This window comes from Microtus pennsylvanicus, chromosome X (assembly GCF_037038515.1).
Source record: "Microtus pennsylvanicus isolate mMicPen1 chromosome X, mMicPen1.hap1, whole genome shotgun sequence".
NCBI lineage: Eukaryota > Metazoa > Chordata > Mammalia > Rodentia > Cricetidae > Microtus > Microtus pennsylvanicus.
The window spans coordinates 115,736,788-115,764,527 of record NC_134601.1 but is presented as its reverse complement, the minus strand read 5'-3'; the positions used below and the strand labels follow the sequence as shown (position 1 = coordinate 115,764,527).

General features: G+C 37.9%; 1 protein-coding gene across 1 annotated transcript in view; it reads right to left on the bottom strand.

Moving 5' to 3' along the window:
• The window catches only part of Map3k15 (mitogen-activated protein kinase kinase kinase 15), a 120,703-nt gene that overhangs the window by 43,040 nt on the left and 49,923 nt on the right, over positions 1 to 27,740 (bottom strand). Inside the window, exons 7-11 of the mRNA XM_075958962.1 lie at positions 10,663 to 10,833; positions 8,359 to 8,471; positions 7,852 to 8,011; positions 3,535 to 3,685; positions 1,115 to 1,222 (exon numbers count right to left, since the gene is read on the bottom strand). Of these exons, the coding sequence (XP_075815077.1) occupies positions 1,115 to 1,222; positions 3,535 to 3,685; positions 7,852 to 8,011; positions 8,359 to 8,471; positions 10,663 to 10,833 (703 nt within the window). The remainder of the gene's footprint in view (positions 1 to 1,114; positions 1,223 to 3,534; positions 3,686 to 7,851; positions 8,012 to 8,358; positions 8,472 to 10,662; positions 10,834 to 27,740) is intronic.

Sequence of the window (27,740 nt, the reverse complement as noted above, 5' to 3'; positions counted from 1 at the left end):
TTCTAAACACACATACTCTTGAGTCAAGCAGGCTCATCTGTAAGATCATTGACAAGGGTGAAAAATGGAAGAATTTTACTAGGTATCAATGAAAAAGGTGAAATAAAATAGGTTCATCTAGACCAAAAAATATGCTATACGATAAGAAAGCTTAAGAAATATGACATTTTAAAAATCAGGTGTGTGTGTGTGTGTTGTGAAAAACTGTCCATGATGTATAGAAATCTTTAAAAACAAGTTTCAAAAGCAAAAATGTTAGGTCAAGATAAAAAGCACTTGTTGCACAAACTGAATGACCTAAATTTGATCCTCAAATACCAAAGAAGAACCACATCTTAAAAGTTGTCTTTGACTTTCACATGCAAATTATGACATATGCACATACATGAACACATACAAATAAATAAATACACACAATAAAACTTAAAAATTTAAATGTATTTTGTATTGCCACATAATAATGTAAAATGTCTGTGTGTGTAAAGTATGGAATATATGTGCATATATTATGCACATACAAGTGAGTTTGGAGCAAGGATACAGGGATATCCACCAAATCACTAGAGATGGAGGTAGAAATTAGGACAAGGACACAGGGATATCTACTAAATCACTAGAAATGGGGTGGAAATTAGGACAAGGGCTGAGAAATATGAAGGAACTTTATATATTCTGTATCTACTTCCTTAAAGACTGTTTTTTGTTGTTGGAGACAGAGTTTCTCTGCGTTATCGGTCCTGGCTGGTCTAGAACTAGCTCTGTAGACCGGACTGGCCTCGAACACATTGAGACCCACCTTCTTCTGCTTCCTGAGTGTTGGGATTAAAGGACTGTGCCACCACAACCTGGCCCTTATAATCTAACTTGAAAAAAACCCAACTGTACTAGTTTTATATTGATTATACATAAACACACATGCCCTCCATGCCCACATCCAAAAAAAAAAAAAAGCTCTCTCTTCTTTCATCTGTGATTAGTTTCATAGTCTCATGATTTAGAATTCCTGCATGGGTTCTTATTATTTCTAATACTACCACATAAACTGTCCTATTTGAAAATCATATTGTTGATGAAATCATATTGAAGAAAGGGCTGTTCATGATTTTCCCCTTACCATTTCTGTGGGTGAGACATGCCATAAAGAAACCGTTCTTTCCTCAGCTTCATTGTTGATAGAAACGTAAGAAGGCTGGTAGACTTTGGTTGGCTCTATTACCAGAACCTAAAATAAGAGCAGATTTTTACAAAACACAGCAATCTATAACAGGTACCCCTGCCAAGTGAGGAAATGGAAGAATTTGAATATGAAGGAGCAACTATGCCAAACATGACTCTAGGAACCAGGTCTGTAGCATGGCACATAACCTGACTGTATGAGGGCTCTGTTCCAAACGCGGCATCCAGAACAAGGAATACACAAGGCTATCCAATCCAATGCCACACAACACTCCAAAACGAGTATTGTCAGAAGTGGGGAAGTTGGGCTTCATCATATAGGGAGGACAAAAAGGCCTTCTTGAGAAGGTGACAAAGAAGGAAGTTACTGTTTTTGAGAGAAATAAGGAAACAGACAGGGGGACCAGCAAGTACCAAGTATGTATATATGCAGGAAAATGAAAAGTGAGTGGCGTTTCCAAGAAACATTAGTTAATTGGTTAAGCATATTGGAGAGCAGAAAGGAAGAAAGGGAAGGAGGGAGAAAGAGAGCGCATAGAGATGTAGGTGGAGGGAGAGGGTGAGAAAACGAGTCTCCCAAATGGAGCAACAACACGTTTAATATGAAAAACCTAAGTGAAGCTTTCACAAGTGTCTGCTTTCTTGACTGATATGTGCCTATCCAGTTTGAAACATTTTAAAATTAAAACAAGATTTTAAAATGTATTACTACCTAGAAACAAAATAATTATAATCATTCCCAATAACTGCATTTTGAGTAGTTAATGAAATTCCTATTAAAATCACCGATATCCACAAAGTATCAAGGCATAAATATGAAATACAATTATTGAAATTCAATTTCTAGAATATTTAGATATCTTACTTATAAAATTTATGAGATGCCCGTAAAACTGCAACAAAAACTAAATGAAATGCTAGAAGCAATTCTGCCTTTTCAACAAAGTTTTAAATATTAATTAGTAGCCCTGGAGGCAAAGCAAAGTTTAGAAAAAGACAGCTTTAAATTCCATGTATAACATTTTTTACAACAAGATCTTTTCATTTTTGCCTTACCATTTTTGAACTTTGAGCCAGATAATATTTCTCTCTCTCTCTCTCTCTCTCTCTCTCTCTCTCTCTCTCTCTCTCTCTCTCTCTCTCTCTCTCTCTCTCTCTGTGTGTGTGTGTGTGTGTGTGTGTGTGTGTAGGAGGTGCTAGTCTACTTACTGGGAGACATTTACCAGACTCTCCCTCTCCCACCCCCCCCCCCTCTCTCTCTGTGTGTGTGTGTGTGTAGGAGGTGCTAGTCTACTTACTGGGAGACATTTACCAGACTCTCCCTCTCCCACCCCCCCCCTCTGTGTGTGTGTGTGTGTGTGTGTGTGTGTGTGTGTGTGTGTGTGTGTGTAGGAGGTGCTAGTCTACTTACTGGGAGACATTTACCAGACTCTCCCTCTCCCACCCCCCCCCCTCTCTCTCTCTCTCTGTGTGTGTGTGTGTGTGTGTGTGTGTGTAGGAGGTGCTAGTCTACTTACTGGGAGACATTTACCAGACTCTCCCTCTCTCCCTCTCTCCCTCTCTCTCTCCCTCTCCCTCTCTCTGTGTGTGTAGGAGGTGCTAGTCTACTTACTGGGAGACATTTACCAGACTCTCCCTCTCTCCCTCTCTCCCTCTCTCTCTCCCTCTCCCTCTCTCTGTGTGTGTAGGAGGTGCTAGTCTACTTACTGGGAGACATTTACCAGACTCCCTAGTCCTTACACCTTAATGTCAGTAGTATCACCTCTTACACATAGTTCTAACAGCCCATTATGCGTCCTAATTCTGCCAAATGTCCCTTCAGTGAAACAAAATTACATTTAGTTGAGAATCACTATTTGAGAGACATGGGCACCTTTTCCCCAGAGATTAATTTATCATTTGCTGATTTCACAGAGGACTATTATCCAAATATTATAAATTGCAGTTTTCTTCCTTTTTAGAGTTTTTAATAATTATTTAGTATGAATCCCTAGTGTCTTTGTTCTATCTTAAAAGATTGGGACTATGGGGCTGGAGAGATGGCTCAGAGGTTAAGAACATTGCCTGCTCTTCCAAAGGTCCTGAGTTCAATTCCCAGCAACCACATGGTGGCTCATAACCACCTGTAATGGGGTCTAGTGCCCTCTTCTGGCCTGCAGGCATACACACAGACAGAATATTGTATACATAATAAATAAATAAATAAATAAATAAATAAATAAATAAATATTTAGAAAAAAAAGATTGGGACTAGCAGTATTGCTCAGTGGTAGAATATTCACCTAGTATGTTCCAGTTCCTAGGTTTAATCTCAGCAAAGGAACAACCAACCCTCCCGCCCCATTTAGCATATCTTACTGGAAATCTGAGTCCATTAGTAACTTCATTTGTTGCTTCAAAAATTATATCTAACCAGAAGTTAAGCCGTTCCTGCCTGGGTGAATGTTCTGTAATGGTTTTCTTGAAGCGCTGAATTAACATCAAGTTCTGAACTAATGACCGCAGGTACCTGGGGGAAAAAAAAATCACAAACCTCATAAATTAGATTCCTAAAGAAACTGAAACAATTTTAATCCATTTAAAAGAAGCTTCCCCAAACAATGCCTTATGTACTTCAATTCGCATTTGTCACAAGCTCTTCATAAAGGCACTGAGCAACCACATAACTAGTCAGAAGAAATGCAAAGAACAGGCAAAATCAGTCCAGCAAAATTCTAAAAGACAGCTTTTTACTAACACCCCCATTTTAGGACATACTATCTAACGTTTCTTGGCTTTGTGGTTAAGACCAAACATCATTATGACATCTAATTGTAGAGAAAAGCATGGGATAACTGTTTTAGAAAACAAAAGCAATTAGTTCAACAGAAAATGCAATTACAAAATCCCAATATGTCAAATCCATTTTTTAAAAAAATTAAGTAACCTTTCTGTTTTAAGGTATTTTAGAAATAGTATACTGAAACCTGTATATCCTTGATTCAGTATGCTCTAAAGACAGTATCTTGCAAATCTATAGTATACTATCACAATCAAAATCATAGTATAGGATTAAAATCAAATGCTGCCATTGATACAGTCAAGGTAGAGTTCATGTCCATCGCTATAAGCCACCACACCTCATGGTGTTGTCCTATAGTATTAACTACTTCCTCTCTGTACCCATACTCTCCCTCAATTCCAGAAACTGCTTATCTAAACTTGTTATCTTTTACTAAAAATTTAATAATATTATCAGGTAGACTTTCATATCAGGAGACCTTGATTATGCCCAATATGCTATTGTCACTGAGTATTTGGAAATATAGTTGTTAGGCAATGGTGGTTACAACCTCTCTTGTACTAAATATGAATGGTTAATATGAAAGCATCATTGTATTATTTAGTTCCTTGAGGATAAAGTTGGAGTAATCTAGAAAAGTAAACCAGTTAAGACTCTAGCTTATTTGTCTGGGTGCTTACCAGGCCTTAAGCATTCAAAATTGACACATTCTATATATATGCTGGCTCTAGTCTAGATACTAATACTCTTCTAAGCTCTGGAATATCTTGTCTGCTAAAAATGTGTTTTCCAGGGGCCTTAGGCCATTAGTTAGTCTGCACTAACAATATGGTGGAAGCCTTGGCCCATGTACCATATCAGTTTGACCTCTGGAGGAGCTGAAGACTGATATTAAGAGCAGATACATGAACACTTTATACCTACATAATTAACTCTAATAAAAAAGCTGCAAAGCTGCACATCAAGGCTTACTGAACTTTCCTAGAGGACAACATTTCACACCCAATGTCACATATCAGTGATGTGAGAATTATGCACCATGAATACTGGTCCACTGAGAGATGGGAATTGGAAGAGGGTATATAATCTCCCCTAGACACATTTCATTGTAACAAGCCATAAAAGTTCTGAGTTCTTTAAGTTCTTCCAGTAAATCCTAATCATCAGTCTGGCTTTTGGGTTCTGGGCACTGTCAGTCAACTCAGGTACTGATGTAAAGGCATTAGATCCAATTCAGGTTTCCTCTCTCTGGAGTCTACTCTAACTGGTCCAGTCACAGCAACGTACTTTAAGATTAGGAAGCTATGCACAGCAGCCATTCTAAGAGTATCAGGGACCCAATATAGATGCACTCTTTCAGTCTAAGAGAACCTAGAATATGTCGATATGGTCTGAAGATCAAATATTAGCTTGCTTCTTCTAGGGAGAATAGGGAAAACTGGGTATGATTGAAGAAATTTCTACCCCAAGAATCCAACTCGTCTACTAAACTACAAAGTAAGAGCTAGCAGGCAAACATGGGCCATTTAAAGTATTCTTTTTAAAAAATACATGCAAATATAAGGTAAGAACTAGTCAGAGAATTCAAAATCTGAGATGTTCCAAAACCCCAAAATTTTGAGTGTTATATCTGCACTTCTGTGCTTATTACAGCATGGTTCACAGTAGCAGAACATGTAATCAGCCTAGGTGTCCATCAACAGGGAAAACGTGGTATACATAAATAATTGAGTGTTATTTGAGTATGAAGAATGAAATTCTAACATTTGAAGGAAAATAGATGGAACTAAAGATCAACAGGTTAAGCAGAATAATCCAGGCCATGGAGGAAAAATACAGGGAAATGTAGTCTTAATTTTCAAAAAGACTTGAAAGTAGAGGGGTACTGTTTTGTAAAAGGAAGAAGACCAGAGAGAAGGAGAGGAGATGGGAGAAGGTAATGGGGCTGAGTACAGTCAATAAGTATATGATCATTCTTACAGAAGAATTGAACAATGAAATCCATCATTTTGCACAGTTTTAATGTTTAGGTTTTGAAACAGTTCAGTTTTGAGTTGGGGATGCTCAACTAGTAAAGTCTATAGAAATATTTTTTAAAAAAATAAAGAAAAACAAGCCAAACTCCTAAATCTCAAATGCTTAGGATTCTAAGTATTTCTAATAAGGAATATTTAACCTGAAATAGATTCATATTTTAGAAAACTCAGATAACATGGATAAGAGAAAACATAATATTAAAACTTTTATCAAGTCATCTCTCTAAGGTAAGCACCTTAGAAAATACCTAAGAAAACATTCCTCTTTATCATTTATGCATTATGTAAGTATCTACTAAGCATTTATTATGAGAATATAGCTATCAATAAGGTAACCACAATTCTGATGGAGCTTCATATATCTATGGTGAAGTCTGATACTGTCTATGCTTTTTCTGTGAGTAGCATACCAAGCACACATTTGTAATTAAAATGAGAGTCTATAGAAAGGTGGTTCTCAGATTATGGTTCCCAGATTAACAGTATGAGTATCTTATAGCTTGAAATGCAAATTCTCAGGCTCTACTATAGATCTACTTTTTTTTTCAAGACAGGGTTTCTCTGTAGGTTTGGAGCCTGTCCTGGAACTAGCTCTTGTAGACCAGGCTGGCCTCGAACTCACAGAGATCTGCTGCCTTTGCCTCCCCAGTCCTGGGATTAAAGGTGTGCGCCACCACCGTCCGGCCACTAAAGATGTACTTAATGAGACACTGGAGTTTGGGCATCACAATTTATACTTTCAGCAACACAAATGATTCCAATGAACAGTAAAGATTGGGAACCCTTAATGCAGAAAAATACAACCTGTACCTGCTCTTTCTCATTCTGATAAACATATTTCATGTCTTTTGAGTAACCTTCTCTGCACAGTTAAATGGCTGACTCATGGGTTAATCTACAGCTGTTGCTGTGTCACCATTTTATTAACCAGTCTTTATTATTAGTCTTTTAGGCCCAATTTTCATCGGAGATGAACATCATTAAAGCCAAAAAACTAGCTCTAAAACTCATCAGGGTGCCACAGGAAGGAGCTGGAGTGTGAGCTTGTTACATGTAGGAAGCTGCCCTGAGAGACAAAAAAAGGGGGGACCTGTGTGACAAGGTCACTGGGGTATCCCATCCCTACCACAGAACAAGGGAATAGTGCAGAGGTGCTCTCTGGAGGGTCTCATGGCTATGTAGGAGTCAGTACTTCCTTGGAGATAAGATCATCTTGTAGGGAACTGACAATCAGCTCCCACAATGGCAGTGGCAGGCAATGTCTTCCTCAGTGGTCTTGCTGGTAGCTGGGATAACCTAGGGCCAGAGGTCCTTTAATAGTATTAGCTGGCTGGGCTTCTATAGGAATGGGGGTACATTGTGGAACAGCCAGGCAGTATAGCAAGTGAGGAGGATGCCAACACCCTCACTGAAGGTCAACAAAAGATCCTACATCACCACCGAGCCAAGATGGCCAGCAGACTACTGAGTGTGGCCAGGCCAGGAACATCATTTTCTCGAGGTTCTTTTTCAGTTTTACTATGTGCTTTATCACAAAAGCATACACATACTAGTATTAAACAGCATTTTGCTCTTGAAGACACAATCTAAAAGAAGTCAAGACAACTGACAGTCTAGTCTCAGGGACAGAGCATGCAAGGATACATTCCAGGTGAGCACATCTGTCTCTTCCAGCCTACACATAAAAGCAATAACCCCCTCAGAGCTGTTATGTCTGTCTTAGTTGCTTTAATGAAGAAACATTAAAATAGAAACAGCAGTTGTTCTGCTGGTTTTTAACATTTTCTCCTTGAATGAGACATTTAGAACAGGATCAGATATGGAGACATGAGATTACTAGGCACAGATGGGACTTACCAAACCGGGGGCTTCAGTTTGAACAACCTCTCTGCTGCCTGGACAGCCTTCCCAATATCGCTTGCCAACATGCTGACGGTGAAGAACTGACCTACGTCCCAGTAATTGTTCATTTTCTCCAGGCTCCCTTTTCTTCCCAATAAACTGTTCAGCCGGACACCTTAAGAATTGGAGTTTTGATATCATGAAACAAATCTTTCTAGTTCTGCCATATCATACAAGAATTTAGGAAAAGGATGAGCAGGCATTTTATTTGGCTGCTGTGTCAGGTTTGCTATTGTAAAGTAACTGAAAAGCAGCATTAGTTATTTGAACGGACACACACACACATCTTGTTGTGTAGGCCAGGCTCTCTGGAAGTCATTATGTAGAATAGGTCCCAGCCTCAAGGAGATCTACCCGCCTTTGCCTTCTGAGTGCTGGGATTAAAGATAAGTTGAAAAGAACTTTTTAATGTTCAACTTGTATAAATAAATCATAAATACCTGCAATAATGAACAGCTTTACCTATTTTCCTTAGTTCCATTGAGGTTTCAAACTGTTGTCCAGAAACTATCAGTAAAACTGCAAGGTTAATTCCAGAATAAAGAGATGACTGGAGTTCAAACCCTTTGCGATACCTATAATTACAGAACCACCAAATTCTTATTACATTACGTTATTGATTTAGAATGAAATGTGCACACAATAATACAAATGATCTTTTCATGAAAATACTTATTACTCTAATGTTTTATAGTTCCCTCCCCCTAACCCTGATGAACAGGTACATACAGCGTCAAAGTTTTAAAAATGTAACAGCAACACAGTAATTTACACTAAGAAGCTTTTAGTTTTTCTCCTAAGATATTTTGATTATAGAAGCTTGTATTGACTATATAAATAAGGAAATAAAATGAAAACATACAAAAGAAATTTAAACTCCATTATAATCCTCCAAAATGATAATTTGATATCTAAGTCTCATTTTACGTTAAATTCCTCAGTGTATATTGGGTATTTTTATTTTATAGCAATAGCATCAATCATGGGTTATTTCTCTACATGCCATTTGCTTGCTTGCTTCCATTATCACAACAGTGAATCCCTTCTTCATGTACGACCATACTGCCTGAATAGCAGATCCTAAATGGCTATCAATGCAAATGTGCGGGGGAGCTGAGCGGTAGGGAATTTACCATATTAGGATAGGGAATAAGACAAAAACTCTTAAGTGTGCTAGTTTATAGGAAGAACTTTACAATTTCATTTTAACTCTCATCTTTATTCTTTACTAGACACAAATGTTTATCCTATTAGCAAGTATGACTACTATGATAAAGAAAAATAATTTATTCAATGGAGTTGAATACCAACGATTTGCAAACTATGGGTGATTTTCTTTTCATTTATGTGACAAGAGAATTTAGTGACACAATAATTCCTAAAGTGAAAAGCTATCATTCAGTTACAATGTGGTTTTATGAATTTCGGAGGATAACTCAAGTACCACCACACAGACCAGAGGACAGCAAGAAAACCATTGCTACTCAACAGAAGTCCAACCTGTTCTAAGACTTTAAAATTTCATATATCTCACTGGATCTTCCCATTGTTTTTCGTCACAATGAAAAGTTATACCAAAGCTAAACATGGTGGAGGGTCATGCCTCTATTCTCAATACTTGCAAGGCTGAGACAAGAGATTTGCAGTGAATTCAGTATCAGTGTCACCCAACAAGTGGGCAAAAAGAGCAGGTGATGTAAGATCACAGTCTAAGAGGGAAGTTGAGCGGATGTCCCTCTCAATGGGTCCTAAAGTATGGAAGTGTTTGGGAATCCCAGAAAAATTTGTGCGCAAAAAAATTAGGTGGCCAAGATACAGCATATTTCTCTACCGTTTTGCTTTTGGTAGGCCACATGACTTATTTTCACAAAATGTAACACAAGTGAGTTCAAGTGAGTTCCTGAAAATTAGCCTCAGCAGGCCTTGTAGCTCCCACCTTCACTTTAAACATCAGCTGCCAAATATTCATGGGGCCATCTTAGGGTTCCTAGTTCTGCCTAACCCTCAAGCTAATAGCAACTTCAGGAGTGAGGACCAGGATGGGAACTGCCTCAAAATCCCACAGAATCACAAGCCTCCAAAAAATAAAACAGTTTTATTTTTAAATATCCTATTTAAAAACACAAATGAGGGGCTGAACTATAGTAACAGAGCACTTTCCTATTATGTACAAGGTCTTGGGTTTGATCCCTATCACCCCCAAAATAAAACAAAATAAAATAAAATTTCAGAACAGTCTCTCAGCCTTCTTTTTACCCTCCCTCTCTGCTTCACTCTCCCTTCAAGCCTTCACCAGAAGTTGATATCCTATAGATTTTATTTGTTTGCTGACTTCTCTCAACAGCAAGGCAAGGTCCTTAAAGATAAGGATTCATGACTGTTGTGTCTGCACCTCCCATACAGAAAAGTGTCTAGTACAAAATAAGCCTTGAATAAACATTTGTTGAATAAAGACAGGCAGACATGAATAGCTCACTGGGAGGATGATGCTCAATGGTGGTAGACACAATTCTGGAAAGGACAACTGGCAGAAGTACATGATGCCTCCTTTCTCCCGAATGAGTAAATGAATGGGATAAGCATAAACAACAGCAGGAACCCATTTCTCACAGCTTTCTCTCAGAATCAGAAATGTGAACATCCCTGGACCACATATATTGCAATGGTTTTCACTGTCAGTTGGCAAGCATATATACGCACTAGGGAAAGCCCTGGCTATTTAGCCTACATGGTTCTGCTCTATGTAGCACTGTGTGTGCTATTTACCACTCAATGGCACTGTCTCTGCTTGCATCCTCTTCACAGCCTGAATCCAGGAAGATGTCCTTATAGATCCTCCCACACAGGCAAAACATGTCAGGAGCTGGGTGATCACAGCTTTGCAGAACTTGGAGCATGACCCGAAGAGCCTTCTCACGGTCACCAGTGCTGTTTCTCCTGAAAAATGTTATGAGATCATAAACATCTAAGTTAAGATGTTTACATATATATATATATTCATTTGTTCTGCTCAAAGGACAGGTACTCTAAGATTTCTTTTTCCCTTTTCAAATGTATCAACTACTTAAAAATTGTGCCAGAAAAATCTCATATAAAAGTATAGTCAATTCCTTTCTTGATTTTATTCTTAATGTACCAGAAGAAGAAAAGAGGAAAAAACAGTATTAAAAAGAGACTTAAGAGCCATTGTCAATCAAATGCAATATATAAATGATGTCTAGATTCATAATCAGACAAATCCACTGTAAAAAAAAATAAGACATTAGAGAAATGGCTTGGTGGTTACGGGCACTTACTGCTCTTGCAGAGGATCCAGATTTTGTTCTCAGTACCCCATGTCAGGTAGCTCACAACCGCCTATTACCCTAATTCCGGGGGATTTAACACCCTCTTCTTGCCTCTGCATGTATTATGGTGTGCACATATACAAGCAAGCAAATCACTCATAAACATAAAATGAAAATAAATCTTTTTAAAAAGTAAAACTGGGAAATTGTGAACACTGATATTAAGAAACTGTAATTAATTTTAGCTATGATACCATATCTATAATTATTTCATAAAAGCACCCTTAACCTTGATATATCTGTTGAGGAAATGGAACATCTTTGATTCATAATAAAATCTGATCTTTGAGTAGAAGAAAGTGAGGGTTAAGGTAAAATAAAATTTTGCTTTTGCAAATTTATCTATTCAAGTGATTAAAGGGTACATGGAGATTAATTATAATGATGGTTAGTTTTACATATCAACTTGACTTTGCTAATGGTTTCCTAGAGACTTGGTAAAAATATCATTTCTTGGTGTGTGGGAGAGACTGGCATTTGAGTCAATAGATTAAAGACCCACTAGCACCAATGCTAGTTAGCACCACTAACACTGCAGTCCATGTAGACCAAAAAGGCTAATCTCAATCTATTTTTCTCCTTCCCTCCCTTTGAGCTGTGAAATTATCTTCTCCAGCCCTTAGACACTGAAGTTCTTGGTTCTAGGTTTTCAGACTTCAGGGATCATGTACAGTGACACTCCTAATTCTCATGCCTGTGGACTCACTGAATTCTACCACTGGTTTTCCTGAGTCTGTGGCTTGAAGGCAGCCTATGATGGGGCTTCTCAGGCCCCATAACCACACGAGACAATCTTAGCAATAAATACTTTTGCATTTCTATTTCCTCCATCTTTTTTAGACATGATCTCACTTTGTAGGTGTGGCTGTTTCCAGAATTTCCTGTGTAGACGAGGCTGATGACACTCACAGTGATTCTGCCTTTGCCTTCCTAGTACTCATATAAACATGCGCCACCATCCACCATACCAGACTCTGATTTCTCTATTTCCTGTTGCTCTTTGTCTATGAAGATCCTTGCCTACAATTACAGTATTCTCCAATTTTTGAAATTTTACATAAAAATTAAGATAGGCAAGCATCCCGACTTTAACAATTCAACTTCTTTCTCAGGGGAGGGGAATTCTTGGAGACAGGGTTTCTCTGTAGCTTTGGAGCCTGTCCTGGAACTAGCTGTAGACCATGCTGGCCTCGAACTCACAGAGATCTCCTCCTGCCTCTGCCTCCCAAGTGCTGGGATTAAAGGCGTGTGCCACCACTGCCTGGTTACAATTCAACTTCTAGAATTTATAATATACAATTTTCCCAACAAGTTTTGAAAAGTACTTTTGTTACGGCATTGCTTGTAATAGTGAACAATTGGAGATGATTGTAAATGTCTGTTGACAGAATGAACAGATAAAAATGTGTAACAACCAAGCTATGTAATACAATGCAGCCTTTAGAAAGGAATAAATACATAATAATATAGAATAATATCCATAATGTTGTATGGAAAAATGCTAATGAAAAGCACGATCCTGTTCTTTGAAATAAACACTACTAACACAGATGTTCATGCAGATAGACAGAAGCCTGGAAGGATACACATTAAACTCTTTAGAAAACTCTCGTGAGGATTTGTATAAAATGGTAGTCTTTATGCTTTGTTAATAACTAGTCTAGTGAATCCTTTAAATATTTTGTTGGGACATGTCACTCAGCCCAAGATGAACTGAAACCCAGTATGTAGTCCAGGCTGGCCTAAAGCTCATGGCAGTCCTCCTGCTTCAGCCTCCAAAATTCTGAGATTGTATCTACTACACTCAGCTTTATTCTAGTAAAATCAATAAAGAAACTAATCTTCTTAAATTTTGGTACTTTTATAGCAGGTTTTTAAAAATGTTTTCTTTCCTAAAGACATACCTCAAAAACTTACTTCATCATCTAAGAAGACAGAATAGTACCTAAATAGGCTTTCTCAACTGGGGTTCCATGATAAAATTAAACCCTAGAGAGCATTATCATATCATTTGTATGACAGTTTCTAAATTCTTCCAAAGATGGTACATGACTAGCCCCACTGCATACTCAGGAAAGAATTACTCATGTCATTCACTGGATGCCATGGGGCATTAGGCTTTATTTCTCTTGTTGGGATGTAACTCAGATTGAGAAGGGCTAGTGTAGACATTTGGCATCCTTTTGGGAACCTGTAAAAATTAAGCCTGTTTTTCTACTCTCTTTTTCTATCTTCTACCTTGGTCTTGTTTTTAATGCATTTGTGTTCCCACTCTCTTTGTCATAGAGTATCTCATTTAACCTGGCTGCAAATCAGACTTTTTCTATAGCCTACCATGATATTCTTTAATTCTTTAACAGATACCAAACCAACTCAAATTTACTAAAGCATCTAGATAACTCCTAACATCTATGGTAAGAATGTGAAAAATTATTAAATTTCTATATCTGTTACTAGACAACTTTTGAGGGATGAAATATTCAGGATTTTTCAAGGAATGTGCTTAACTCACCTAAATGCTTTCAAGTTGGGCTACTTTATTTCTGGACTGGTTATACTAAAATTCCATTTTGAGTTTTTAAAATTATTATTAACTTGAACTTACCCTTGTTAAAACAAAATGTCTTTTGAATAAACACAAATCAAATCAAACACCTGAAAAAATGAAAGCCAAGAGATTTTCAGCTTAAAAGCCAATTTAAGACAGGCACTAAACAGCTTATCCCTTTACTGGTTACTAATCAGCTTTCAGATCTGCTTATCATTTTCAGATCCCAAGTACCCAGAAACAAGCCCTACAGATAAAAACTTCTGTGTTTAATCAGTCAGAAATGTCAGTTTCTGACACTAAGGACATATCACAATGATAAAATAAAGATGATAGTGGTCTTAACCTTATTAGACATACCTAGGGGTCTTTAAAAGTCCTGGAATCCACTGTGCACACCAGATCAGTTAGTTAAATGTGACTCTCCAGATATGAGACTTGGACATCCATGCTTTTTATCCTGCACATTCGGACTCAGTATGTCTGCACTATTGCTAAATCTATGTAACAATTCTCAGTCCTTGAGCTGTCTGATCATTTGATACACACATGCATTTGACCTGTGTGTGTACATGACAACTGTGGCTCCTTTTTCATTCATTTGAGTAGCAGGACACTGCAGTCACCTGATTATCCTCTTACTGGAGCTTGGTTACTACTTATATCTATCATCTTAACAATGGAGATGTCCAAACGTAAACATTTGGCCCTTCTCCTCTGTATCAAATACATTAAATCTCCTCATAGTACAATCTAGTTATAACCCGAGTTTTCAAACCATCTATATTCTGACAACCATCAAATTTCTACTTCTGGCTCAGATTATCCCCCAAACTCTAGATTTATATTTCCACCTGAGCATACCCGTTGCATGTCTAATCTCTCAAATTCAATACATCTAAAATTATTTGATCACACTATCATAATGGTCTTTTTGCAGCCTTCCCCATCTTGTTCAATTATTAGGCTAAAAAATAACATTAGTCATGCTTTATGTCCCCTAATACTGTTTTATTCATCAAACAGATGCCACTGGTTTTTATTTCAAACCATATCTGAAAAATCCACTCCTCATGACTTCCACAGTTAGCACCATGGCCCAAGCCACAGTCATTCCCCCTCCCCCTTCTCCCTTACTTCTCTACAATGTATTCTTAACGCAGAAGCCATTGATCCTGCAACAATTTTATGTCAGGTAGCAGGTCCAATCTAACCTCTCCTGGAGCAAGTTGGTGTATTACTGCATCCCAGCACTTTAGAGGCTAAGGCAGGAGGACTATTGTAAATTTGAGGTCTGACTACACAATAAGACTCTGCTTTAAACAATACAACAACAATTCTTCAAGGACACTTAGTTTAGAAAAGGTATCATTTTCTAAAAATGGCCTCCAATACTTTCCAAGATGTTGTAGTTAGTTATTTCTCCAATCTCATCTCTTCCCACCTATACTCCCCATCATCTATGCATCTGCTCCAGCTGTGCAAGCCTTCTTGCTGCTACCTGTGCTAGTCTCTCTACCTATCGCTTTCCTCCTCATGTATTTCAGTGACATGACCCCTGACTTCTTTCTGACATTCCTCCAGATCATTTTCTTATGAGTGAGGTCTTCTCTAAAGAACCACCATCCTTTCTAGAACATTGTCTTGCAGGTGCTGAAAACAAAATAAAAGACTTTTAGGACATACGAGCATGTGAACAGTCCTTCCTATGGTGGGAAGTCATGATGAAGTCAATTACAGAAGTATGACAATTTCCACACTTGCTTGCCTTGTCTAAGTAGACCACTGAAAGAAAGAGCCTTTGACAGTAAAGACAAGGAGTAAATGAGCTTTTTTTTTTAAAAAAAAAAACAGTATTAAGATGATAGAGAATCCAATTTAGAATTATCCCTAAGCAAAATAAAATCACTCACCCTAACAATTCTGTTGTTCTATCTCCACTCCCTGAATTTAGTCTAGAAATTAAAGATAAGCTCAGAAACCAAAAGCTATCACATGCATTAATCACAGCACTTGGATTCCAGGCCCTGCAAAAACTGAGTCCAAAGATATCAGAAATGGCAGTCTCTGGCTCTTTTTGCACAAAATATTTTTAAGACAGAAAAGGCAGCAGAGGACTGGGGGTTGGTCTAATCACAGGTGAAGTGAATCAAATTAAAATGCAATCCGTTGTCAACCTAGTAGTCTCTAGAACTACTAAAAAGCCATAAATGCTAATCATGGGGTCTAGGCAAGGCTTCCAATACTCACAGTAACAAACAAAACTAAACCATACTTCGACTCAGGTGTTTGAGAAAAGATATATGGAGTACAGTAAAATTCTAAGATGTGCAGAGAAGCAGAAAAATGGGATCCAATAATTGAGATACAACATAATCAACTGGACTGCCCTAGGGATGACTTTACTGAAAGTAAAAGAACTCGGGAGACATGTGGGCACCTATGTGTATGATCTAAGCATTTGGGACACCAAGACAAGAGGAATTCGATGAGGTCCAGGCTAGCCTGAGAAACAGTGTGAGACTGTGTCACAAAAAAATCTACTCCACACTTAGAAAGCAGAGGCAGGCAGACCTCTGTGAGTTAGAGGCAAGTCTGGTTTACAAAGCAAGTTCCAGGACAGCCAGAACTGTTACACAGAGAAACCCTGTGTTGGAAAAAAGCAAAACAAATAAACAAAAATCTACTCCAAACAAAAATTTGAAATCAATTATTAACAATACATTGCTTTTATAAATATTGTACATGGTGGGGGTGGAGAAAGGGAGAGAAAGAGGAAAGCGGGGAGAGAAGTAATTGAGGAAATAAGGCAGAGAAAGAAGAATAATGAAATCTCTAGAAACCAAGTCTAAGAACCATAGGAAAAAAATTTAAAAATCACTGAATGGGTATATACAAATTCTGACACTACCCAAAAAAGGATGAGCGGGGGGGGGGGGGAACTAGATCAATCAAAACTATGCAAATTGAGGCTGGATGGGAGTGGAAAGTGACTAGGAAGCGGTAAAAAAAAGGTAACTTTTGAGGATTAAATCATTGTAGCTCTCAGCACTGGTAATCTGATGAGTATTATTTTGTTGGCCACACTCATCAAATTATTTCCTTCTAATTTTACATTTTATTGTATATAAACTATGCTACAATAGAGTTGTGTTAAGAGCATACAGAAGACAATTGGTGTATCTGAAAGTGTTTTATGGGGTCACTGATGGGTCTGTTTTCTTTCAGATACTCTCCTAGTCTTCACCATTCTGCTTTGTTCAGGGTAAGTCTTCAGGCTTTTATGACCATGTATCTGGCTATCGCCACTGGAAGGCCATCTAGGTAGGTAACTGGAAGATGGGGATGAAGAAAAGATCAAGCAACTTTGTCTGTCCTTTCTTGGTTTGGAGCACCTCTGACCGCAGCTGGTCCTCTTCCATAGATAGCTCCCAGGAGGCTGCCTCAGGATCACTACTCCAGGTTACTCCTGTATCTGGCTTTTACTAATGTCACCCTCTATTCTAGACCTCTCCAGGGAAAGAGTGGTGCAGCTTCCTATAGCTGCTAATTTCTAGGCTGCCTCCTGGTTTTCTGATTCCATCAACTCTTTCATTGTCTATGCAACCAATTTCCCATGTTCAGTTTCCTCCATTTTAAGTACACGAGGTAGTTTCTGTTTCCTGATTGGGCTCTGATAGATACACACCTGCCACAGGAAAGCAGGTGCCCTCCCCTGGCCAGATGCCTCATACTTACAGAAGAAGGGAACAACTAGAAACAACCTATGTTGTCATATGAACAATGCCCATAGCCAAAGAAATGAAAATTAAAATAGTTGTTTCCTACTCTACAAGTAGGTCCAAGTTGCATCACAGGCAGAAACTCTGGCCGTGCTCCCATCCTGCCAAGTTTCCCCGCCTTCAGGGAGATTTGAAGGAATATGTGATGGCCCTGCACTGACTAGAAGACTGTGCGACAGAACTGGACATTTTGCAGACTGTTTCTTCCACTTGCACAAAGGTGGCAGGATCTGAAGCATATTCTTGCCTTGATCCTGCTCTGTGACATGTTATTAGAAATCTTCACAAAGGATCCAGTTAAATCTTCACAAAGGATCTTACTTACAAATTGTTGTGGGTTCACTACAGCCTATTTCCTTTCCTTCCTGGTCACCCAGACTCCATTTTCCATTTTCCCTTGCAGTTTATTTGGATGAAAGAACACATGAAGGAAGGAGTAACGAACAGTAACCCCTCACCAGGCTCATAGAAGTCTCCATACAATGACTGAAAAGTAGAAACAAACCCAAATATCCACCAACAGATGAAATGGTAAATAAAATATGGTCTGTAGCATGCTCAGCCACAAAAATGAAGTACTGGCATTCTCCAACATAAATGAATGTTTTAAATATTATGCCACATGACAAAAGCCACACACAAAATAACGTGTATTTTCTCACTCTATTTATAGGGAATTGCCAGAGCAGGCAAAACCATAGACAGGGACAAAAAAAGAATATTGGTTAGTGAGGTGAGGGAGTTGGAAGTAACTACTAATGGGTTGTCAGAATAGATTAATAGTGAATAGGGAGGAAAACTGGAGGAAACAAGAAAGGGAAGTGACTGGTAATGGACAGATTTATTCAGAGGGAATGCTGCAAATGCTCTAAAATTAACTGTAGTTATATGCCTACTTTTATTATAATTTGATATGCCATTTGGTCGATATCCCTGGGAAGGACTTAGAAGAGAGGAAGGAGGGGAAACTGTGGTTGGGATATAATATATGAGAGAAGAATAAATTAAAAATAAAACTATGGTTTAATTGTACAACTCTGTTGCATAAGGGAAGAGAAATCCTCATAATTGCAAGGTATTAACTTTGTGGGCTGTTTATTATAGCAGTAACCTTACCCTGGTGAATACATAAGTCAACAATACTAAGAAGGCAGATTGTTTCCATGGTCAGGAAGATAAACTCTCTGAGGAGGCTATCTCTCCTGAGTATCAAATACATGGGGTCCCTGATTAGGAAGACTTCTATCACCACTGACCCTGGTCTAATCTATGTAAATCTCTATTCTTCCACATCCTCTGCTTTGGGTCCTAATTCAGTGGATACTATTTGTGGAGGTTTGGGTGAAAATGGACCCCATAGGCTCTGAATACCTGATCTCCTTTTGGTACTATTTGGGGAGGCTATGGAACCTATAGGAGGTAGAGCTTGTCACTTAGTTCCATGGACTCTCTCTCTGGAACTGTAAACAAAAATAAACTCTTTCTTCTATAAGTCACTTTTGGTCATGGTGTTTTATCACAGCCACGAAAGTAATATAATATGGGTGGTGGTATTACCAGTAATTATTTTTTGATATTTTCTTTTTTATTGTTTTTATTGCGCTACATATTTCCCACTCCCTTTCCTTCCTCTATTTTCTATATATACTGAATATCACTGAAATATTTTATGTATACACTCACATGTAAATAAAGAAGACATGAAAAAACTTGCTTTTTGCTGCCAAACCCTGAAAATAACTATAGCATCCATATATATAGCATTCATTACATACGGATCACTTCCAACTATACACTGTAGCCAATCACTTAGACATTAGTTAATTTAGTCCATTCAACAAATATTTATTGAATGCTTGCATACAGGTTGCACAGTGATCTTAAGCACTGGGTATATACAGTGGCCTAGTCTATACCATGGCACAGTCCCCCATCTCAAATTCAGAGTCTAGTGGGAGAGATGATAGATATTACACAAATAAACACAGAGATGTGTCCCTTTTAGATTTAGTACCAGCCTATCTCAGAAAGGGATGCTTGAACTAGATTCTTAAGGATGATCCCAGTCAGTCTAAAGTGATGACAAAAAAAGTATTCCCAGACGAGGAACTCCAGATGTAAGCATCCACAGTATCAACAGCCTGCTGCTCCTCACACTAAAGACGAGCTAAAAGTGCAGTGAGCTAGAGAAGGAACCAGACCACTGGAGCTATGGTTAGTTCTCTTCTGAAAAGTTTTTCTAAAGCTCTGCCTAACCAAAAAGACATATCCAGAGCAACTCAGAAGTTTTTGTTCAAACTTTACGTTTTATTCCATATGGTTTTTCAAAGTTTAGCTCCTTCCAAGATGCGTTTGCCTAAATACCTAAGGAGAAGCTAGCTCTTGTCTAAGGAGAACCAACCATTTGGCCTTCCTCACATCTTCACAAATACAAGAAAGTTGACATATGGGCAGCTGGATCTTCCATGTTTCTGAACTCATTTCATAAAATGCATTCTGGCTATCCAGTTACTAGTCCCATAAGAGATGGACTTACAGGAACTCTCAAATTTTTCTTACCAATTTTATTGAGCTCTACATTTTTCTCTGCTCCCCTCCCTGCCTCTACCCTCCCACTTAGACCCTCTCCCATTGTCCCCAGGCTCTCAGTTTACACAGGAGCTCTCATCTTTTCCTACTTCCCATGTAGATTAGATCTATGTATGTCTCTCTTGGGCCCTCATTGTTGTCTATGTTATCTGGGATTGTGATTTGTAGGCTGGTTTTCTTTGCTTTATGTCTAAAAACCACTTATGAGTGAGTATATGTGATAATTGTCTTTCTGTGTCTGGGTTACCTCACTCAAAATAATGTTTTCTAGCTCCATCCATTTGCCTGCAAATGTTAAGCCGTCGTTATTTTTTTCTGTTGTGTAGTACTCCATTGTGTAAATGTTCCACATTTTCCTTACCCATTCTTCGGTCAAGGGGCATTTAGGTTGTTTCCAGGTTCTGGCTATGACAATGCTGCTATGAACATAGTTGAGCACATGTCCTTGTGGCACAATTGAGCATCCTTTGGATACATACTCAAAAGAGGTATTGCTGGGTCCTGAGGAAGGTTGTTTCCTAATTTTCTGAAGATTCACCATACTGATATCCAAAGGGGCTATACCAGCTTGCGCTCCCACCAGAAATGCAGGAGTGTTCCCTTTATCCCAGCATAAGTTGTCATCAGTGTTTTTGATCTTGGCTATTCTTTCAGGTGTAAGATGGAATCTCAGATCTGTTTTGATTTGCATTTCTTTGATGGCTAAGAATGTTGAACATTTCCTTAAGTGTCTTTCAGCCATTTCAGATCCTCTGTTTAGAGCTCTCTGTTTAGGTCTGTATTCCATTTTTTATTGGATTATTTGTTCTTTTGATGACCAATTTCTTGAGTTCTTTGTATATTTTGGAGATCAGCCCTCTGTCTGATGTGGAGTTGGTGAAAATCTTTTCACATTCTGTAGGCTGTCATTTTGTCTTGTTGACCATGTCCTTTGATTTACAGAAGCTTTTCAGTTTTAGGAGGTCCCATTTATTAATTGTTTCTCTCAGTGTCTGTGCTACTGGTGTTATATTTAGGAAGTGGTCTCCTGTGCCAATGTGTTCAAGTGTACTTCTCACTTTCTCTTCTATGAGGTTCAGTGTGGCTGGCTGGATGTTGAGGTCTTTGATCCATTTGGAATTGAGTTTTGTGCATGGTGATAGATATGGGTCTATCTTCATTCTTCTACATGTTGATATCCAGTTATTCCAGCACCATTCATTGAATATGGTTTTCTTTTTTTCCATTTTAGATTTTTTGCTTCTTTATCAAAAATCAAGTTTTTGTAGGTGTGAGGATTGTTATTCGGGTCTTTGATTCAGTTCCAATGGTCTTCCTGTCTGTTTTTATGCTAGCCAATACCAGGCTATTTTCAGTACTGTAGCTCTGTAACAGAGTTTGAAGTCAGGGATTGTGATGTCTCCAGAGGTTCTTTTATTGTACAGGATTGTTTTGGCTATCCTGGGTTTTTTGTTTTTCCATATAAAGTTGAGTACCATTCTTTCAAGATCTGTGGAGAATTTTGCTGGGATTTTTATGGGCATTGCATTCAATCTGTAAGATTACCATTTTTACTATTTAACTTTACCTACCCAGGAGCATGCGAGATCATTCCACTTTCTGGTGTCTTCTTCAATTTCTTTCTTCAAAGATTTAAAGTTTTTGTCATAGAAGTCTTCCACTTGTTTGGTTAGAGTTACTCCGAGATATTTTATGTTATTTGTGGCTATTGTGAAGGGTGATGTTTCTCTGATTTCTTCCCCAGCCCTTTTATCATCTGTGTACAGGAGGGCTACTGATTTTTTTGAGTTAATCTTGTATCCTGATACATTACTGAAAGTGTTTATGAGTTGTAGAAGTTCCTTGGTAGAATTTTTGGGGTCGCTTATGTAAACTATCATATCATCAGCATACAGTGAGAGTTTGACTTATTTTCCAATATGTATCCCCTTGATCTCCTTTTGGTGTCTTATTGCTCTAGCTAGGACCTCAAGAACTATACTGAATAGATACGGAGAGAGTGGACAACCTTGTCTTGTTCCTGATTTCAGTGGGATAGCTGTGAATTTCTCTCCATTTAGTTTGATTTTGGCTGTTGGCTTGCTGTACATTGCCTTTACTATGTTTAGGTATAGGAACTCTCAACTTAATTGTCATCTGATTTGCTAGGCGACTCCTCTTAAAAGCACAAAATAGTTTGTTACTAAAGTAAGATGTGGTATACATTGTATTGAGTCCCTACATGAGGCTTAATTTAATTCTTTGGTAAGAATAGGTGAGAAGTAACTTAAAATTTTAAGTTCTGGGGCTTGAGAGATAGCTCAGCGGTAAAAAGCACTTCCTGGTCTCTCAGCAAATCTGGCTTTAATTCCTAGACCCACATGCGGACTCACAACTACCAATAACTCCAGTTTCAGGGGATCCAATGCTCTCTTTTGGCTAACACAGGTATCAGGCATGTATATAGTGCATATACATACACCTAGGCAAAACATCCATACATATAAAAATTTAAGTTTCATATATTTGTACATACATACAATGAATTGATTACATTCACTCCCATAACCCTCCACCTACCTCCCTTTCTTTCCCTCTAAATTCTCAGTTTTCAGCTGATGTTTTAATAAATAGCACATTGTCACACTATCTTCAAATATTTACATTTAACATACGGATTGGTGATACTCTCAATCTTAATCAGACATGCTTATTTCAGAGGGTAGAGGTTAATGCAGACAACTTATAACTATCCTAAGTCTTTGAGAATAAGTGATTGTGATTACTCTACCATAGATAGGCTGGCTACATCCATCCTCACCCAATGTTAAGGGAACAACTCAGAAGAAGGGGGTGAAAAGAACTTAAGAGTTAGAAGATTTGAAGAAGTACTGTAAAATGTCCTCTGGGCATGACATGGCTATTGCACACATGAAAACACAGCAACTGTGGTTACCAGCATAAGACCTGCAGAATATCAAGCCAGGTGAAAATTTTAACATGGTATGTGCTGAGGGCAGTGGGTTCCAGATGCTCTAGCCCTAGCTGAGGGGTTACTGGCAGATGACAGCTGCTGGAGTAAGAAGAATCACTTTTCTTTGAGGTGGGTAGTCATTAGTAGGTAGCCCACACCCAAATGGATGACCCCATACCTATGAACATATAAACAACACAAACTGGACTCAGTGTGAGTTCTATTAAAAAAAGATGTTATAAATTTTGGAGGGAGGTATATTTAGGAGCAGCCTGGGGGAAGTTTCAGGGAGGAGTTGGAGATGGATATGATCAAGATACATTTTACACATGTATGAAATTCTAGATAATAATAATATTTTGTAAAATTTTTCTCATTCTAGAAGGTCATTTGATGGTTAGCATTTGGATTTGATGCTTCATTTGGATCAATGACAGAGCCAACAGTCTCCATCTGTTCATAAAGGAGGGGTCATGGGGTAGTTTTCTCATTATAGTGATTCTCCCATGTTGCTCTCAGAAGATGCTCCACGTGTATGTGCATAATCCAGAGATGCACTGCTAAAAGCTTTCTGGGTACTCACTTATCAGGCACTCAAACAAAACATGTTTTTGAGATGGGGCTTTCCTAATGTTGCTCAGGCAGTCTCAAGCTCCTGGGCTCAAAAGATCCACTTGCCTCAGCATTTTAGTAGTTGGGACAACAGGTGTGTGACAATTCACCCAGATTAAAACCACTTTTGAACAGAGAAATATTACATCATAGCAAATAAAAAAATGTTCACTTGAGAGACAGTGGGGGCAGATAGGAAGGATTGGAAGGGGAAAAGTGAGGTAGAGGTGTGGAAATGATGCAATGATGTAAATACAATCAATATCCATGTAAGAAATGCTTTTCTTTTTTTTCTGAAGCTGAGGACCAAATCCAGGGCCTTGAGCTTGCTAGGCAAGCACTCTACTACTGAGCTAAATCTCCAATCCAATGAAATTCTCAAAAATAAAAAAAAATACATTAGAAAAAGGAGAATACAGATAGGCAATTGTTTTTACTTTTAATGTTATAACAGTTATGTTAAAATTTATCTAAAACTGTAAGATACCAGCTACCATCTCAACATTTGATAATTTAGCCATTATTATATACAGAAAAAGCTAACCTAGATATTGAATGCTACTGTTCATTGGTACTGTAATCTCCTGTAATTCTCACCATGCAAAGCTATCAGTTAGCTGAACAACATTAATCTATCACTTTACATGTATTATAGCCTTAGTAATACTGACATTTTGATACTAAGAATATTCTTGAAAACTAAGTTCATAGCAATTAGTCTGACAAGGATTTACCATTTACACTGCCCAGAAGAATTCTAAAAAATCAAGTTTATGTCCTCTTCTTTTAGTTATACTAAACATTACACAAATAAAATAATTGTTTTAAAAAATTTTTCCCCAGAAAGACAAACATGGTATGTACTCATAAGTGGATATTGGATATAAAGCAAAGGATAACCAGGCTATGAACCACAACCCCAGAGAAGCTAGGTAAAAAGGAGGACCCTTAGAGGGATACACATGGAGAGCCCCAGGAAAGGAAAATAGTTAAGATCTCCTGGGTAAACTGGGAAGGGGAATAGAAGGGAGGAAATGATCACCACTCAAATAAATTATGTGTACCCTATTTTTTTCAGAGGCTGATTCTAGGGAAGAATGTAGACTGTAACTTTATAGTACATAAAAAGTTTTTCTCTCTCCTTCTCCCTTACCTCTCTTTCAGCAGGATTTCATGTATTCCAGACTGCCCTTGAGTTTACTATATGGCCAAGGAAAACCTTGAACTTCTGAATTTCCTGCTTATTCAACAGAAACACCCTAGTATCTACTGAACAAAACCTAAATCCCTCATAAGTATGTAGTCCTCAATCTCTAGTACCAGCCTTCCTTACAGCTACCTACTTCTATCATAAATGTGTCCTTCATTCAGGCTGAACTAAACTGATCATTATAGTCAGACCCTACCTTTCATCTTGTAAACATCCATTACTGAAATAGTTGGGGTAGTGCCAAGTGACCTTGAAACTGTGCCCTGAGTACAACCAAAAGGTTGGTATACATCCATGTGATGGTAAATTTGTGGGAATTAATTTCCTTTTCCTAGCATGTGGGTCCTTGGGATTGAATGCCAGTGGTCAGGTTTGGCAGGAAGTACCTTTACCTGCTAAGCCATCTTACTACCCCGCTTTTTATATTATATTATATTATATTATATTATATTATATTATATTATATTATATTATATTATATATTCTTGAGACAGGGTTTCTCTGTAGCTTTGGAGCCTGTCCTGGAACTAGCTCTTGTAACCCAGGCTTGCCTCGAACTCACAGCGATCTGTCTGCCTCTGCCTCCCCAGTGCTGGGATTAAAGGCATGTGCCACCAACGCCTGGCTCTCTCTTTTTATTTTTAATCTTTGCGAAGTTCTAATTCCTGAGAAGTCACATGACTTACTTACAGGTGACTGGGTATATATCAACAAAGTGGAGGTGGAAAATAGTCACATAACTCCCAAACAAAAACATGCCCTACCACACAGATACTTTTTGACAGCTCCCATAACACAGGCATAATAGTCTCTTCTCCATATTGCTTTAGTGAGAGCTGTGATACACTAGAAATAATTTTTTTCACACACATCCAAGCATGGGAGTCTTCTGTAAAGGACTACCTGACACTATGATACTGACAGTATTTAGCCTAAAATGTGAATGACTATCCTTGAACTTAGAAGGGAGAGGCATAGTATTGATCTGCTGATTCTTGTGTCCCCCTTCAGAAATGTGCCCTGACAAATCTGAAAACCTACTTCCCCTTTTCTTTTATGCCCTATTTCAAGGGCAGTATCAAAAGAAATGAATGCATCTGAAGTCTCTTAATACACACTCTTGAGACATAAGAGAGACTGAATCTACGGGGAAATCTCAATAGTTTCTACAAACAAGACTTTTTCTTTTTAAACTTTCCTGGAATCCTTGGGTTAAAATGAGAATGTGATTTCTCCAAGTATAAATGCAGATTTACAATTTGCTCTTCCAGATTTAATATGGAAATTAAATATTCAAATAATTGATAATGTCCGCATGCTGTCCATTTAATGCCAAGTGGAGGACTTGCTAACAGATTAGATCTCCTCAAGAAATGGTGTGGTGGTTTGAATAAGAAAGCTCCCCCCATATATTTGAATTATTAGTCACCAGGAATTTGCACTATTTGAGAAGGATTACAAAGATTAGGAGGTATGGCCTTGTTATAAAGTAGGTATGGCTTTGTTGAAGGAAGGGCATTACTGGGGTAGCCTTTGAGGTTTCAAAAGCCCATGCCAAACCCAGCCAGTCAGTCTCCGTCTCTCTCTTTCTCTGCCTCTGGTTCAGGACGTAGCTCTCAGCTATTGTACCAGTGTTTGCCTGCATGCCACCATGCTTCCCACCATGAGAATGGAGTAAACCTCTGAAACTGAAAGCAACCTCCCAATTAAATCCCTTATCTTTTAATAGCTACCTTAGTCATAGTGTCTCTTCACAGCAATAGAACAGGACTAAAGCAAATGGTTAATGACTGATGCTTTATTTTATATGTCAAAATGTATTACAAATAATATCTTGGCTCTTAAATGACATCTGAATCTGGCAGCTGCCAATACTTACTGCCATGAGCCTTAAAGCACCAATGAAGTGACTGACTAGTAATGCCATATCACTGAAATTTTCTGGATATCGAGGTTCAAAGATATAAGCTTTGTTAAACCAAAGGTAAATATCACATTTTCTTTCATATGCAGAATCTAAGATTTAAATATATATGTAGTTGTAACATGAAAACAGAAGGAAGTATCAGGGGAAGAAAGAGAACAACAGGGGTCAGAACAAGGAAAGATAATGGGGAGGTAAGCAAAATATGATGTTATATTATAATCCAAAAAATCCAGAAATACTGTAATTAAACCCATTACTCTGTGTGCTAATTTTCAATTGCTGTTTAAAAACAATAAAAATGCTATGCTAACCTAAAATTTTAAAAAACACTCAAAAAGGAAGATGTGTTAACACAAATTCTCCTATATCTGACTCTGTTATAAAGTAAAAAAAAATACCTTAAATCACTAGAGAAATTGAGAAGGCATTTCCCCAAAAAATATACAAGATAAAAATAAACACAAAAACATATTCTAAATCTTATTAGAAAGATTGGTATTAAGTAGTGAAGACAACTACCTTCAAAACTCCTTAACTGATTTTAATTATTTTAGATCTGTACTTTCGTTGTCTGACAGAAAATGGCAACAACATTGTTTTAAATTTATCATTAAATATGATATAACATTGCTGGTTGGGATTCTCCTTTGATAAATATATCCATTTGATGGCAATCTCTGCATTTTGTCAATTGTTTTGATACTTGGGAGTGGTCAGAAGTTATCACTGAAGCCTGGTAAAGTATGAAAGATCCAAGTACACAGTGATATTATAGATAAACACCTGCTTCATGCCATGACTATTCCAAGTAATTCAGGTTGCATATCCTTAACCTAAAAATCCAAAAATTTAAGGGTATCATATTTGGAAATTCAG